Raw genomic sequence first — 17,629 nt, forward strand, 5'->3', positions numbered from 1 at the left:
TACTAACACCCGTTTTCACGTCAGTCAGGGTCGCATCAAAGACCGAACGCCATAAAGCAGTAAAACCCTGCATCGGTTCCATCCTGAAGGGAACAGGCGCATCAAGAAATCCCATCGTTACTTTACATATAGCTGGGCCAAACGTGAAAACAGCAGTGTTTTAAGGACAAGAACTAGGAAGCAGCAAAGAGTGAGATACTGGCTTCTTTTTCACCGTCACCTCAGAAAAGACGTGCTACAGCGCAGCTGAGGTCAAGTCAAGTGTGGTTACATAAGCCTGATCTGAAAACATCACTTTGGAAAAAGGTACAGGCTCCAAAACTTCACAGAGTTTATTCACGGACTTTAGGTTTTTTTTATATAAATGATGTAACTTCTGAATCTTGTTCTGAAAAACATTCCCGACTACATTTCTCCCGGATAACCCTTCTTAAAATCGCTCTCATCTTTGTCTACTGATTAATGGACACTTCCCCCCCCCCCCCCCCCAAACAACAGCTGTCTGTGTAGAAGTAGGCCTTGCTGTTAGTATGATCATTAGAATAAATAGGTCTTTCTTCCATCGTTGGGTTTCCTGCTAAAGAATACTTACATGAAGACGACGCTTATCCATTATCCAAATATCGATTACCACAGTTTCATATGAATGTTTACTTTGAATGAAATATCTTTAAGATTATCCCAGTATTCTGACACATGCTCCAGAATGAAATGACGCAAGTAAGCAATATCGCATAGCAATATCATCGGTAACTTCGATCACCAGTGTGTTCTATATCCCGAGTGTTCAGAATCCACAACATCTGCGATCCTACATCTACATATATCTTACAGACGGGGTCCAAAACTAGCGAGCCACATGAATGTCCGGGAGCAAATACATTTTATATGCTACACAAATATGGCCAGGATCCAAGGAATTTTCTTGTAGATTAGAATTGTCCAAAGGGGGATTCGTTTAGCATGAAACACTTGAAATAACTACCGTACTTTTCGGACTATAAAGCGCACCTGCATATGAGCCGCAGCAGCTAAATTGTCCGTCTGTCTTGCTCTCGTTCTGTCTCTCGGTTCCACTTTTACTTTGGCGCGCTGCCTGTCTCGCTCTTTTCCGGCCTCCAGCTTTCCCTGCTGGAGCCCGCCCCTTAAAGGTGGCGGGCGCGGACCGGTCCTAGAGCCCATAGTGTTAAGGTGGTTAATTTTACCTGTAAAATCCATAGATTTAGGAGGTTCCCTAGTGGCCGTTAGCTGTACAAAGAAAATGGGGGAAAAAGTCGCGGCTTATAGTCCGAAAAGTACGGTAATGGATAAGTTAAAAAGGAAAGTAGAAATAAAGAAAGTGAGGTCAAAGAAAAGTATTTCTGCTAAAAAGTTAGCACTGATTGAGGGTCGGACCTAAACATTTCAGCTGTGTATATCTCACACTGCCCTGTCACTTTAAGTGTTTTTAAATGCCATTTTATGATGTGTTTCTTAATGTCTTTCATGTTTGTAAAGCACTTTGAAATGCCTTGTGTTGAAAGGTGCTATATAAATAAACTTGCCTTGATAATATGTTAAACATTACCCTAATACGCTTCTATGTACTGCAGCAACATCCAGAAGCTTGACCTCCCCAGAAACTCCCAAGGAGAATATGTCTCACCGAGGATGTGAGAGATCAATACGAGCAGGAATGAGAGCAGAGATCACAGCGACTGAAACAGGATCTCCTCTGATCCCAAACGTAATGAGCCACGTCTCTGAAGGCCCTTCTGGCGCCACATGTCACACCGACACTGACCTGGGTCTAAACCTTCACCTCACTCTGTATGATAATCATTCACTCTTTGCAATTTCACGTCACCTCCAGAACCAGAGGGGGGGGGGGGGGTTGAGAAATCCACTGTTCTCCAAAAATCCAGGCAATTCTAGCAAATTTCACACATTGACTTCTATATATATATAGAGTGAATCATGTTTTAATCTTTAGAAATGCATGTTTTTAACAGCACAATTTGAGAAACTCCCTCTGCAGGGAAAACATGGATTTTTGCCTTCGCATTTCCATGCACAAAAACCAATGCGATACACTACAGGAAAGAGAAAACCCCTAAAAATGAAGTGGCCCCTTTACATTTCTCACAAACGTCCAACGTGGAACTGATTAGATTTCGTTAGCTCAAAGTCAGGGTCACCTCACAAAACACGTTTAAGGCCATAAAGACTTAATATGGACATTAAATGTAATAGAAATGTCAAAGAAGTAATCGCATTTTGGACAGACATTATGCGCTTTCACACCAAGTACTTTGCCGTACTTAGTTCATCAGAACTCTTTAGTTCCGTCAGGGACTTATTCACACCGGAATAAGTACCTGAGGGAGGATTAGGCAAATGAAGCCGCTAACGTCACTTCTTCTTCTTCTGCTTTGGGTTTACTGGCAGGCCGCAAACCACTGAATGGCGTATACTGCCACACGAAGTCCCCGGGCGGAAGTCCCCGGAGTTGGGGACTCGAGTTAGCCTTCGAGTAAATCGCCAGAACGCCGACACCTCCTCATCTCCCTTGCTCCCATGTTTCCTTTTGTGTTGCCTTAAGTTAGTCTCTCTGCGTTGGTGCGCGGGGCTAATGCTAATGCTAATAATGCTAATGCGAGCAAATACAATGGCGGCTTCACAAAAACTTTTCTGCGTTTTACGGGGCGTGGTTTGCAATCCGCCCAGCCAATCAGAAATGGGAACCTTTTTCTCCCATGAAAGTCCCTGCTCTCTAGCGGGGACTGAAAAAGGGGTGAAACGGTTCTCATTAACTAAGTTCTAGTTCCAGATTGTTTTGGTGTGAACGCAACATTTCAAGAACTATCGGAACTATACTGGGAAAGTACTCCGGTCTGAAAGCGCCTATAGGAAGTAAATGTGTCTGTTTTGAGTGCTTCAAAGACACACAACAGCCTCGCTTTCTCGTTTGGAGATGTAACCGCCGTGGCTGCAGCACAATGTATCCTTCATATACAGCAGCTATGCATTTCTCTAAAGATCCCATCAGTGTTGGCGCCCATTAGACGCCTTGCCGGGTGCAGCAGGAGGCACACGGAAAATTGTGTTTCTATTATTAATCCCGAGAAGGTACATCGTGTCAGGCCTTTTGTGTGATTGCATCTGGTGAGCGTGGATCGTGAGACCGTGAAAGGCTCTTTCTGTCCCCTTCGCTTCAATAATATATGTTATTTGAAAAGGAGAGAATGTGGCATATTCTTCATGACTATTCAAATGAATGCAAATGTTACGATGTCATTGTTGGCGAGATGACTGAATTGAATAGTTTTGATTGTGGATGGTTTTGAGCACAAGTGAATGGATCTGGATTGATAATAATGTGTTATTATGTTCTGTTATGTGCATAAGGGTCCACCACTGCTGAACATTTGCCAAATCAGAATAACTGTTCACTAATGTGGCAATTATTCATCTTCTGCCCAAAGAAAGTATCTGCCCTCACTTTCAGTAAAGTAGCTGTTGCATTTTTAATTTGTCTCCTCTCTGAACCACAAAGGTCACTGTGCTTTTTTCTTAAAGGTAGAGTAGGTAATTCACTTCAGAAACACTTGTTATATTCCATGGGATGCTCTTAACATCCCGATAGCAATGAATACATGAAGTGCTTTGACGATAAATACATAAGAAATGTCGTCTGCGGAAGCCGTGGCGCTGTAAAAAGCTCGACCAATCATCTGAGCCGGCTCGGCTAAAGTAACTGGATGGCCTGCCTGTCAGCCTTCCATCTGTGCACAAACTTATCTCGTGTAAGGATGCCAGTGATTATTCGATTTTCCGAATATTCGTTACAGTCTCCATAATCGAAAATTATTTTAAAAATTCGATTTTATTTATATATATTTTTATTATTATTTGTTTTTCTGGCTTAGTTTCAACCAAGATATCGACTAATGCTAATAATAGTAATAGTATTAATAATTGTAAATGGCCATTAGCCATACCACCAGTTTGTTTTACTGTAAAGCAGACTGCTGCAGCCTGCTACACACCGACCCACCCCCCGTCCCCTTCCCACGTGCGATTGGTTTATTGGCGATATACAGAACAGTGAGAACAACACAACTAAAGATGAACAAAGCGGCATGTTCAAAGAAGAGTTCCTACTTCGAATTGTACGGCCTATTGTTCTAAAGTGCCTGCCATTGCCTTTATTTGAAGATGCGCGATGAAGTAGGCTATTTATTGAATGTAATGCAATGCTGCTATTATTAATGATGCTACATAATGGTGGTTTATTTGTTGCTATTGCTTTGTACTGTTCTACCTGAAGAGCCCTTTTGTACCATGAAAAGAAAACAACGGAAGTCCATTTGTCTGCATGTTTTTTTTCTTCTCCCGTGCGGGGGGGGGGGGGATGTCGGCGAATAATCGATAATATTCGCCAGGGCTGTCCGATTTTCGAATTTGACCATGGTCAGTTTCTGGCATCCCTAATCTCATGCTCTCATTGGTCATGGGTGCGTTTGTGTGTGTTGGAGGAGGGGCTCTGTGAGGAAGTCTGAAGGAAGGGGCAGATTTTTTTCTGCTGGTTTCTCCATTCTTACCTACCCTACTTTTAATTGGTACTATTACGCAACAAAACATCGTCATGGTAACATGGACTTGACATTCATTTTCAGTCTTAATTAAAGGCCAACTTCTCGCTAATGTCGCACGGTGATAGTTGAAGATGGAAATGGTCAATGGGATGTTCAGTGATCACGCCGGCCATTGTTCCCCAAAACACCAGCAGCACTCAATGGTAATGTGACATTTAGAGCGATTGAGTGTGAGAGAAGTTCACAGATGAGAACGAAGGGAATATTTGATTATTCAGTCCGGTTGTTTTTGTTGCATATAAAGGCTCTGACCTGTCTATTGGATCTGGCGAAGCTCATTTAATTAATATTAAAAGGCTTAAAAATACTTTAAATGTTGTGATTTATTCAACGTGAAAACACCAGGGACTTGTTTCAACCATTTCTTTAAGACTTGACCGAAATGAACACAGTTGGTTCTGACAGTTTACAGATCAGAAATTAACTAACTACCAAACTCCATAGATATACAGTCTTTGATCCACCACTTCTTTCTGTTACTCTCTTAGCTTTTGCATTTCTACCGATAGAACCTGACGTGAATGGATGCAAAAAAAAGTACCACAGCTACAACTCTGCTAAGCCAACAATTAACTCCGTTTGTATACTTAATTTGATGCAAAAAAGAACATCATATTCGTAATAAAGTGTCCAAGAAGAAACATTGCCAAAAATACAAAAGTAAAAGTGTAAATAATCCAAAAAGTGTGTCTAAGTCCTTTCAGGAAGACTGGTACACATTCACTCGGCAGCTGCATATAATCAGCTCATCACGGGCGTTCTCTTTAACCTATTACATTCCACCTCAGTCTCCAGCAGCCAATCACCGTGCTTTAAATAGTTCTCCTCTCTCCTGCAGTCAGCGTGATTTCAGGTGTTCATGCTGCCGCCCGCCTCCTCCCCCTCCACCTCCTCTCATCACATCCAGTGCCAGGAGAGTTAATCCAAAGACCTCATCACACCTCCTCTTCATCCCTTCTCCTCATCAAATCCAGATCTTCAGCATCATCACCAGTGTCTAGACCCCGGGGGGGGGGTCCCTATATGCTCACGGCTGCATTCACGGCTGCATTCACGGCTGCATATACGATTTCAGGATCGGGGTCTAATCGCCAAAGACTTTTACATTTATCATGTGTCAATAAATGTTCTTTAAACAAAATGAAGTCTCTCCTAGGGCTGCTCAATTAAATCGTATTTTAATCACAATTACGATTTTGGCTTGCAGTGATTACGAAAACAACGTAATCGAAATAAAACGATTTTCTTTTCAAAATAATTGTTGTTGTTGTGGTTTTTCAGTTGAATGATCCTTAAAGTTCAGGGTAATCAACTGTTAAAAACATACTACACATTTTTCTTTTCAATAAATGGATGTTTTCAAAGTAAATGGATAATCGTTTTTAATAATCGTGATCTCAATTATTGACCCAAATAATCGAGATCATGAGTTTTGCCATAATCGAGCAGCCCTAGTCTCTCCTGATTGAACTGCTATGAGACGATGGACCGAGAATAATATGATTCTCTAATTTAAAGTCGACGTGTGCAAAATCCTGTCAAAGCTTTAATCTCAAACACCAAGGAAATATCTTACCATACAGCATCTTGAAAGCATGTTGGAGATATGCATATCAAACGTAAAGAGAAATGTCAAATGACTGGTAGCTTTGGCAATATTCTAGGGCAAGCCTTTTTAGACGATACAGGATGCAACCATGCGTCCACTTCCAACATAAGTGTGCGAGAAAGATGTAAAAGAAGAAAGTGTATTTACAGAAAGACTTGCCGCTTCAAACGTACTTAACTTCAATTGAGTTAATAACCAGGCAGGCTGTTTTGCATCTCATTCAAAGCATGACCAATCACGCTGACATCCAGATAATCCAATTAGATTTCACTTAACAAAGTACCGTTTTCTTGCAGGATCTATAACCATGTTTGAGCTAAAGGTTTAATGAGAGGAAGTCAAGGAGGTTCTGGTTTGTTTGTCCGTTTTCTTTTTTGCAGAATTATGGAACATTCCTAGACAGATTTGATAGAAGTGGAAGGGTATAGCATGAGCCAAGACAGAACAAGAGCTGAATGTGTTAAATACTGGAGGGAACTTTACTCAACCCTATACAACACACGACAGGAAAGGAAAGCATAACGGAGCCTGCATATTTCTGGGTGTTAGTTAGTACATTTACTAAATCAGCCTGGGAGGAGCATACATTTCTTACTTTCCATTTGTTGTTTAACACATGAGGCGCGTTCACACCAAGTACTTTCCCCACAAAGGTTCCTGAGAACTACGATGTAGTTGCGTTCACACCAAAAAGCCCCAGGAACTAAATTAGTTCATGAGAACCTTGTTCACCCCCTTTTCCGTCCCCGCTAGAGAGCAGGGACTTTCGTGGGAGAAAAAGGTTCCTATGTCTGATTGGCTGGGCGGATTGCAAACCACGCCCCGTAAAACTCCAAAAATGTTTTGTGAAGCCGCCATTTTATTATCCTCGCATTAGCATTATTAGCATTAGCATTAGCCCAGCGCAGAAACGCAGAGAGACTAACTTATGGCAACACAAAAGAAAACATGGGAGCGGTAGAGATGAGGAGGTGTCAGCGTTCTGGCGATTTACTCGCAGCTTCTACTGAAGCCAGTCCCCAACTCCGGGGACTTTGGGCGGCAGTATACGCCGTGAAGTTGTTTGCGGCCTGCCAGTAAACCCAAAGCAGAAGAAGAAGAAGTGACGTCAGCGGCTTCATTTGCCTAATCCACCCCCAGGAACTAATTCCGGTGTGAACGCGATCTGCTGTGCTGTCGGTGTGAGGGGTGATGACCATACTGTGGCTTGCAGGATCCATTGCAATTCAAATATGAAATATAATACAAAAACATTGATTTTTGGAGCGCTAAGTTGCTTTAATATCTTATGAAAAAACCCATTTATTGCTTTAAATAAACACTTCAGTTCAGCATATTGCATACTTTTAACCTCTCAGGTCGTTTTGGATTTATTTTCAAACCGTATAATGCATATTTCCGATGTAGTTTTCCTTTTATATGCAAAAGGGAAAGCGTAATGACGCCTAACCGACACGTGACTTCATTTCTTGGCACATGTCAAATCCCACGTGAAGGAGCCTGAAGCTCTTTCTTCACAGTAATCACCCGCTGAGAGGCCCTCACAGATCTCAAGGAGCTGCTCAGCACATTTCCCCCCCGCCGAAGCATTATCAGAATTGCAAGTATTATCTCGGAGTATTATCCGAGCAGGAGGTGCAGAGCTCTCAGACTTTAGTAATCACTTCACCTGCCTCCGAGGACGGCAGAAAAAGTAGACGGAAAATAAGGAATAAGAAACATAAGAGAAGGACACAAAGCAAATGACAAGATTTGATGGCGCACAGGCATTCAATCTGAGATATTACAATAAAAAATACAACAAAACCATCAAATTATACTGGGAAAATCCTTGTCATGACCACGGAAATACTGTAATTTATTGGAATTGGTTTGATTTTCAGAATAACTGTGGTTGCTCTTGTCGAAGTCACGGTTTGTAGGGAAAGTTATTGTAAAATCAACATGTAAGTGCACAGGACTTACTTCAATATCTGTGATAATCATGATTCTCATTGGTTTTTTCGATTATGAAAATAAATAATCATGAGTTAATTTAACATTAAAGACATAACGTACTTTTCGGACTATAAACCGCGACTTTTTTCCCCATTTTTTTTGTGCAGCTAACGGCCACTAGGGAACCTCCTAAATCTATGGATTTTACAGGTAAAATTAACCACCTTTAACTCTATGGGCTCTAGGACCGGTCCGCGCCCGCCGCCTTTAAGCTCCGGGCTCCAGCAGGAAAAGCTGGAGGCCGGAAAAGAGTGAGACAGGTAGCGCCAAAGTGAAAGTGGAAAGACAGACGGACAATTTAGCTGCTGCGGTTTATATGCAGGTGCGCTTTATAGTCCGAAAAGTACGGTACATATTTTTCTTAAACTACGAAAAAAAATAGGATCTTTGGAGGTTTTTGCTTTAAAAAATAAAATGCATGCCGTGAACTCTAATTAAAAAGGGATAAGGTGCAGCGAGGCGTCATTATTTAAAAAAGTCTTGATCTTGGTCATTATTTTGCTTAGCAGCGGTGTGTTATCGAGTATTATTACATGGCTTAGTTGAATACTCGATTCTGATTGGTCAATTCAGAACACGTGACCCGTTGTTAATCCAGAACAGACGGACCGCTGTCAAGCACTTATTGACCGTTGTTAATTAAGGACACTCACATCTACACAAAGACACTCACATCTACACAAAGACACTCACATCTACACAAAGACACTCACATCTACACAAAGACACTCACATCTACACAAAGACACTCACATCTACACAAAGACACTCACATCTGCACAAAGAAGTCCGGTCGATTTAACTGTTTGGCCGAAAAGCTTTTCAAACTGTTTGCTTGTCTTTGGTTTTCCGTCGTCTCCCGTCTGAGAGCAACATGGAGGATTGTAATATTAATTGTAATATCTTTGGAGAGCAGTCATTTGGATTAGTTAGTGGCTGATGAGTCCCCAGTGAAGAAAAGGAAAAGACGAGGGACAAGAAAACAGCGGAGAAGTAAGAGAGGCAAAAAGACGGACCACATGATGGGCTATGACACTATTTAAAGACTGGCAGAACCCCTCAACACTTACGCAGCGGTCCAGACATAGACATCAAACGGCGACACATATTCAGTGTGCAGTTCCTTTGGCATCAGGGCAGGGATATCGAGATACTTCCCAAGGTTTGACTAAATGAATTGTGCTACTCTTAAAGGAAGCAACGATGTTTTCAAATCTGTAATCAAAACGCTATCGAAGCAGTTCCTGCCGTTGCTACGTAGTTCAAACGGTAACTACGGACTATTTTTCTTAGCGGATGCATGTCATTTTAAATCAATAAAACTTCTTTTTAAATCAACAATACTATTTTTTAAATCAATAAAAAGCCTGTCGGGTGTTCTTTTACCCGTAATGACCGCCTCGCTGCACATTATCCCTTACCTCGGAAATATCCATATTGAACAATCAGAAACGAGTATTCAACTAAGCCGTGTAATAATATGTTAATAATGTTCCCGTTTAAATATTATTAAGTGTATCTCAGCATTTACACACCATGCAGCTACCAATAACAGTGTAAAGTTTAATTGCAAAATAATTCTAATGTGCAGTAAGTAAACAATCATAACAATTAATAAAATATAAAATAAATTCGTTGTCTAAAATACGCTTATATAGGGCTTTCATTCTCTTACAGCAGAGGTGTCAAACTCAATTTCATCGTGGGCCACATTAGCATTATGGTTGCACTCAAAGGGCCGGTTGTAACTATGTAAATATACATATATAAATATATATGAAATAATGTATTATATTATATTATTGCCTCTACATTGGATTATTATCGGATAGGGTAATAACTTCATAATTAACTACGTCTGAAAGCAGAAGTCCAGGGCAAATAATTGCAAGTCTCTTCACTGTGCATGTCACAAAATGAGATGCATTGTGGGACATGTAGTTTATGGGCAACATGCTTCTGTAAAATAAGATGGAGCTTTATTAATCCCCGTCGGGAAATTCAGTGGTTTAACAGCAACAGGGTAAGATTGAAAAACAGCACAGCACAGATTCACACAGATTAAGGATAAATCAAAGATAAAAATGTAAAATGATAAATAACTATAAAATGAGAAATTAATTAAAATGAACACATGTAGATATACTGTAAAGTAGCATGTAACCGTATAATAAACGTATTATATTCTTTGCAAGCTCTTGCGGGGCCACATAAAATGAAGTCGCGGGCCGGATTTGGCCCCCGGGCCTTGAGTTTGACACCCCTGTCTTACAGTTATGATAATTTATATAACATTTAATGTGTTTTTTGTTTGCCATGTGAAGCGCTTTGTAACTTTGCTAGGTTACGTGTTATAATCCTTTTTGATGTTTGTCTGCAAACACTGTACATAATCAGCACAGACACTTTGCAGATGGTGAGTCTAGGGCAGGGGTGTCAAACTCAAGGCCCGGGGGCCAAATGCGGCCCGCGACTTCATTTTATGTGGCCCCACAAGAGCTTGCAAAAAATATTATATGTTTATTAGACGGTTACGTGCTACTTTACAGAAGCATGTTGCCCATGAACTACATGTCCCACAATGCATCTCAAATTAGACTTTTTTCTCAGAATTAGATTTTTTTTTTTTAAAGTTACTTTTTATTTCAAAATGTCATTTCTTTTTAAATCATTGTAACATTCTCACTGAAGAGACTTGCAATTATTTGCCCTAGACTTCTGCTTTCAGACGTACCCTATCCGATAATAATCCAATGCAGAGGCAATAATGTAATAAAATACATTATTTTATATATTAAATATTTATATATGTATTTTGATATAGTCTTAAAGTTACAACCGGCCCTTTGAGTGCAACCATAATGCTGATTTGGCCCGTGATGAAATTGAGTTTGACACCCCTGATCTAGGGTGAGGAGGTGAAGGCTGAAGATGGAGACGAGTGTACTTGTTGTGTGCAGTAAGTAAATAAGTAAGTGCTTGATTAGGAAATAAATACTTCATTACAGGTCTGCAAAAGAAAGCAGATCAGAGGTGAAGTCGAGCAGGAAGTCCGAACGAACAGGTGGAAAGGAGCAGAACGTTACAGCACGGCGATTTTTACGGTGACATCCTCAAAGGTTATTTGAATGTGGGAAATTGCAGTTCGGCCCTCCGACAGAGCGGTAATTCTGCAGGTGGATGCACTTATGTCCCGCTGTGAGCTGGCAAAGGAAATAAAACCCACGAAAAACACCAACCCAGAATCCCTGCTGAGTTTTTTTATATAATACATCGTTTTTCCGCTGATCAACGTGTAATATCCGCTCCTCTACACACGCAATACTCATTTACATCACATTCTTCTGTTCTTACTCTCAACCTGTCAAGCCCGCAACATGTTGCAAGAAACAGCGTCCGAGGGCTTCTTAACATTTAACAAACTATGAATGTGTCATACCCACTTAACGGGAAGAAACTCAGCTACCTGACGATATGAACTATTTGTAACGAAACAAAAGTCTAATGCCGAGCCTCTGAATTAACACTAAATTAAGGGCTTCTTAACATTTAAGAAACTATGAATGTGTCATACCCACTGTAGGAGCCAATTAACTGTGGGTATAAAGGTAGGAACCTTGTTGGTGAGAGGTTCCGCCGGAAGGCCCATACAGTTTTTGACCACACACGGAGAACACACACACACACGAAAGGTATTGTGTAAACCGTAATATCGTGCGGTGAATGATGGAAAGAAACCAGTAAAAAGGGAAATAAATGGACTGTTTCGAACTGGAGACTTTGTTCCTGACTTTTATTCGGCAGCAAACAAGGTGTGCGTCAATTACACCCACAAAGCGGATTCTCAGAGGCATAAAGCGTTGGCTTAGCCTCTACACCCACTTAAAGGGATAGTGGAAATTGAACCCCACATAGTTTCGTTTTAACTTATATACAAGCATAATTACGTACCAAAACAATCACACCTGATTAAAAAAATATAATAATTGCCTTACGCATGTTAGAAGCACTTCATTGCAGCTTCCCCGAACTTTTTTAGAAACGAAATGATCGATTCAGCCAAACCGGAAGTGAGGAAAACTCAGGAAGACGAAACGATAACAAACCATGGCGTCTATGCAGAATGAACGTGGAAGGGCAAATATACCAGACAAAGAAGAAGGATTGTACGAGGTATCCAGTGATGATAGCGAGTCAGAAACATCCTCTCGGCTTTCCTGCGAAAATGTAGTTTTAGGAACTGAATCTGAATCCGGTTCAGTAAGCGACGATGGTGAGAATAATGAGCCAGACGATGGACCATTACGTCCTTATTTGTTCGAGCCCGAGGTGATGGAGTTAGTTCACGGCATGGGCAATGTCGAGGATGACCAGGACCAGGCGCCAGATGATGCACCCCTACGCACAAATAATCTTGACTGGTAGGTCCCTACGCATAGCTCACGCTAGGCGCTATATTATATATTGCAAAAGTTGGCATGCATGCACTGTAGGCCTATGGCTATGCCCGAGGATGACTGCATGTAGGGTACATTTCACAACATACCAGGGTCAGGTTCACATAAATTATCTTGTCACATTTATTATTGTATATGTAACAGCCTTATGGGCATTAATTACATGAATACATTTAAATGAATTGTATACTAGCATGATATACAGCTAGAGCCAATCGGTCTTTTGACGTAGTATGGTCCTAATCCTAGGCTAGCCAGGCTGCCTGTCAAGTGTAGGCTGTACTCACAGTACTGTTAGTCTATCATGTCTATATGATGACTGTAGTGTACACATTCGACACTGTGTACCGGATTATCGGATGACGAGGCCTCCGGTCGCCTAATCGACAGGCAATAAATGGCGTTGTACACAATGGTACAGGCTAATGATGCATTAAATCAGCCAGAAAACATAATAAAATACTCGTGCCTCGTCCAATGTTTGTGCCCGTCTTCCTTTGTTTTCGTCATCACCCGAAGATTCCCGAAGTATTTCGTTTCATTGAGAGGGCGTGGTCGGGAGCAGTAAAATTGAAAAAAAAAAAAAAAATGGTTTATTATGCTTATTTTTAATAAAAATACATAAGTTAAACCCAAAATTCGCGGATTTCCACTATCCCTTTAACGGGAAGAAACTCAGCTAACTGACGATATGAACAATTTTTACCGAAACAAAACAACTCCGCCTCTGAATTAGCACTTAGCACATAACTCACGGTATAAATATGTTATACTTCATCGGATCTGCAAAAACAAGATATCATATGAAAGCTGAGATTCCAATGGTATTAGTATCATCACTCCACGACCAAAACTCGCGGCATCGAAAGCCAGCAAAGACAACTTCACTTTACGGAGCCAAAACGGCAAATACGTCGTACCGTTGCTGTTTTCTGATCAAAAGTCGTGTTCAATGGCATTAAAACGATAAAAACGCTGCTGAAGGTTAATCCAATTTCTCCGTGTCACTTTGAAATGATTACTGATAATCCATCTTCATATTTATGGCTATAACCTAGTTTTCAGTTTTCAGAGCGTAACATAGCTTTCGGTTTGGGCAAGCTGCGTGCGCATCACTCTCACTTCTCAATGGTAACGTGTAGGTGGATTTAGGAACCTCCCCTCGATTCTATTGGCTCTAACGGTTAAAAAGAGCTGTCAATCATCAAAATCGACCAATGGGTTCCAGAGATATGGCAAATCCACCCAAATGACCCCAGAAGTGGGTTTTTGTTGCTAAACCTCTCTAAAAAGGTCAAAGGTCACTTGTTTTGCATCAATCTTGATACAGGGTACTTATCATATGTTATAGTTTGGATTCCTAAAGCTTGTAGTCTACCATCGCATCATTCAAGGGTGGGTTTCACTATAAGTCATGTTTTCTTTTTGGACGGACACAATAATTTACATTTCTTTACTGTGTTCAATCTGAATGTACTTTAAAATAAAAACATCTATATTGATTCTGACTTCTCTACATCCAACTCACAGGTTTATCCTTGCTTTGAGAAAAAAGATTATTAATTTAACCCTTTTAGAAGTGAAGTCATTTCCTAGCCTGACACAGGTTTTAAATGTATTTTTACCAGCTAGCGGAAACCCTGACTCACCTCTCGGTCCATGCTCTCCAGGTCCTCCTTGCAGAGCGTGTACAGCGGCATCGTTTCAGACATGCTCGGCTGACGTTTCCTTCGAGACGGACCGGGCTGCTCGTCGTCTCGGCTCGATCCGTCCGCTCCATCCTGCTGGCTCGATGAAGCTCCTCTGTCGGAACGAATAACAAAGAAATCAGCAATGCTGATCTGATTTAGCGCAGGTTTATAGATAATAAAATACATTAGGGTTGCCAGAAACTGACCATGATCAAAATCGATTATTCGGCAGCCCTGGCGAATAATAATCGATTATTCGACCGACCAACAAAACAAACTGTTGGTGTGACCAATGACCATTTACAATTATTAATACTATTACTATTATTAGCATATATATATTTATATTTATTTTGGTTGAAACTAAGCCAGGAAAAAAAAAAACATTAAAAAAAAAATCGATTAAAAAAAATAATATTCGATTATGGAGACTGTAGCGAATATTCGAATAATCGCTGGCATCCCTATTACGAATATGATTTCCCTGATTCTAGTTTTTATTCCGTTTACAGGTTAAGATAAAAGGTTTTATACGGTCGGTTAAGTGCTTTCATCGTCTTTCTTCCTCGTTCTACGTGAAGTGCTTTTGCAAACCCGTTTGTTATCTTGTTACATTTTGAAACGGGAGCAGCATCCATTTGCAAACACTGAACGCAATCAGCACATTGCTCACATTTCTCACACTCCGCAGAGGATGGGTTTAGGGTGAGGAAGTGAAGGCTGGAGCTGCAGAAGTGAGAAGATTCTCCGTCTCTAATTAACAATTGGATGTTAATCTTATGCGGGTGACTTCCTCTCGGCAGCGCTTAATGAAACAGATCTTCTTTGGTGCTAAAAATCCAAGTTTATGCAACTCCCTGAAAACTCCACGAAGCCACTAATCCATGAATTATGTGGGCCGATGTTAAGCTTGTGATATTCAATTACATCGTGATATATTCTATTAAAACACATTTCAAGCCACCGTGACCGTCGGTGAAGAGAGATCGCCTAAATGACTTTCTATTCCACTAGCTCTAGTGCTTCACTCTTTTTAGGCTTTGCTGACCATTGACATGCACACAAGCTTCATAAAGACACTCCAGGAGCAGGGCATGTGCAGGAATCCTGAAGTCACATGCAAGACCTTTTTTAAGACCCTTTTCATACCTTTTAAGACCTCTTCGCCATACAATAAATAGACCCTCCAGAAAAACGCGATTCTGCCATCGCAGAATTGACCGCATAATCAGCAAAATGCCGCATAATCCCCGCATTTTTCCACACAAAGTTGAGAAAAGGTTAACTCGTCTTGAAGTGATGATGATGACGACGACGATGATGTGACGTCATCAGCTCGCGCATCACAGAAGGTAAACAACACCGTAGAGTGAACGTGTGGAGCTCACACGAGAGAAAACACCAAGATGAAAAAATCGAATCCATCTCATTTACCGACGAACATTTCTGCTAAAGACCGGGCAAAGCAGTTCCCCGATGTCTTGCACGAAAGTGGGGGGAAACTATTCTGCACCCCGTGCAGCTGTGTGTTGGAGCATAAGAGAACATCCACGGTGACGACCCACTTTGATTCATTCGAACATTCGAAAATACTTTCTGCTGCTGCGGACAAGAAAGCCAAACAACTCACGTTCACCGAGGCATCGACCTCCAAAACCCTTTAGAGGGCTACAAGAAACGAGGTGAGAAGCCTACGAGATTGAAGCTGGTCAGAGTAAATGAAAACAGAATGAGGCGGAGAAGTGTGTGTGAGAGTGTGATTAAAATAGCCCAATTTATTTTACAATAAATAAAGATTGAATGTGTTTAATTGAATAGTAACGGGGTTTAACGTTAGTGGCAGGTTGTGTGTGAGAGAGAATAAATAAATAAAACATCCCAATATTTATTTTTTCCGCATATTTAGCATATTTCGCAATTTCACCGCATAAAATCACATAAAACCCCGCATGTTTGATCGCATAATCATGGGTTTTAGCCCGCGTTTTTCTGGAGGGTCTAAATAAAAGCTTGTCTGGGAGTTATTGTTTCTCAGTTAAGCGCTGAAGACACTGCATGTCTCCACTTAGGGAAATTAAGTCGTGCAGCACCGACAAAACAGCCGTTTCAGTTCAGGGAGGAAACGACAAAACAGCCGTTTCAGTTCAGGGAGGAAACGACAAAACAGCCGTTTCAGTTCAGGGAGGAAACGACAAAACAGCCGTTTCAGTTCAGGGAGGAAACGACAAAACAGCCGTTTCAGTTCAGGGAGGAAACGACAAAACAGCTGTTTCAGTTCAGGGAGGAAACGAGGCCCAGAGGAAAAATAAATACATATAAGATCCGATATAATACCATTCTACTGTCAATACTAAACAGAGGAGCGTAACTCTCACTACTTTCTTTAACCCTTCGGTGCCCGAGTGACTGGACCCTACACGCTTCCATAAGTGGGTCAAAAAGGACCCGTATTAGAATATATAATGTGTTTTTATGTCATTTTGGTTCAGAAAAATCACTTGTATAATATTTAGTATTATATTTTCGGTTCACACTAGAAATATTTTATGTTTAATTGTTCACTATTTTGAATTTTTTGAATTTTTTTTTACATTTTGAAAAAAAACGTTTTGAACATATTGATGCAAAGACCTCCGCTATTCTGAGACCCTCACAGTATCCCAGTCCCTTTTCAAAACTCATCTCTTCTCCTCTTGTCTACTCAAAGCCCACCCCCCATTAATCCATGCTGGTTGATCAAGTTTGATAGTCCTATACGCCCCCCCACCCTAACCTTCCCTTATATTGTAAAGCGATTTTGAGTCCTTGAAAAGCCCTATACAAATATAATGTATTATTATTATTACACTGACAGGTTTCAGATCTTGCTGTGTAAAATAATCTTCCCGAGAGGTGTCGCTTGTGATGTCGTCTGTGTGTCCTACAGTGAATGTATTCCTGACGGCAACAGGTGATAAGAATCAAAGGTTCCCAGAGGTTCCCATAGGAAATGCATGCGGGTCATTTTTGACCCACTTATGGAAGCTTGGGGTAGAAATACAAAAACTACAATTTCTTAAAATGTAAATTAAAAATGTGAATGGCATGATACCCAAAACATGTTTTTTGAGGAATAGCTGGAATATTAAATGATAAAAAAAATTAATTGCAAAGATACTTCGAGAAAACCACCTCACCGGGTCTAAAGATACCCACTTATGCATCTACGGGTGAAAGTCCTGCACTACACCCGAGGGT

At 40.8% G+C, this 17,629-nt stretch overlaps 1 protein-coding gene across 1 annotated transcript in view; it reads right to left on the reverse strand.

Annotated features, from left to right (window-relative positions):
- The window catches only part of ctdp1 (CTD (carboxy-terminal domain, RNA polymerase II, polypeptide A) phosphatase, subunit 1), a 120,059-nt gene that overhangs the window by 71,109 nt on the left and 31,321 nt on the right, over positions 1–17,629 (reverse strand). The window contains exon 9 of the mRNA XM_034094173.1: positions 14,351–14,504. Within this exon, the coding sequence (XP_033950064.1) occupies positions 14,351–14,504 (154 nt within the window). The remainder of the gene's footprint in view (positions 1–14,350; positions 14,505–17,629) is intronic.

The sequence above is a fragment of the Pseudochaenichthys georgianus genome, chromosome 11 (genome assembly GCF_902827115.2).
Source record: "Pseudochaenichthys georgianus chromosome 11, fPseGeo1.2, whole genome shotgun sequence".
In the NCBI taxonomy this organism is placed as follows: Eukaryota; Metazoa; Chordata; class Actinopteri; order Perciformes; family Channichthyidae; genus Pseudochaenichthys; species Pseudochaenichthys georgianus.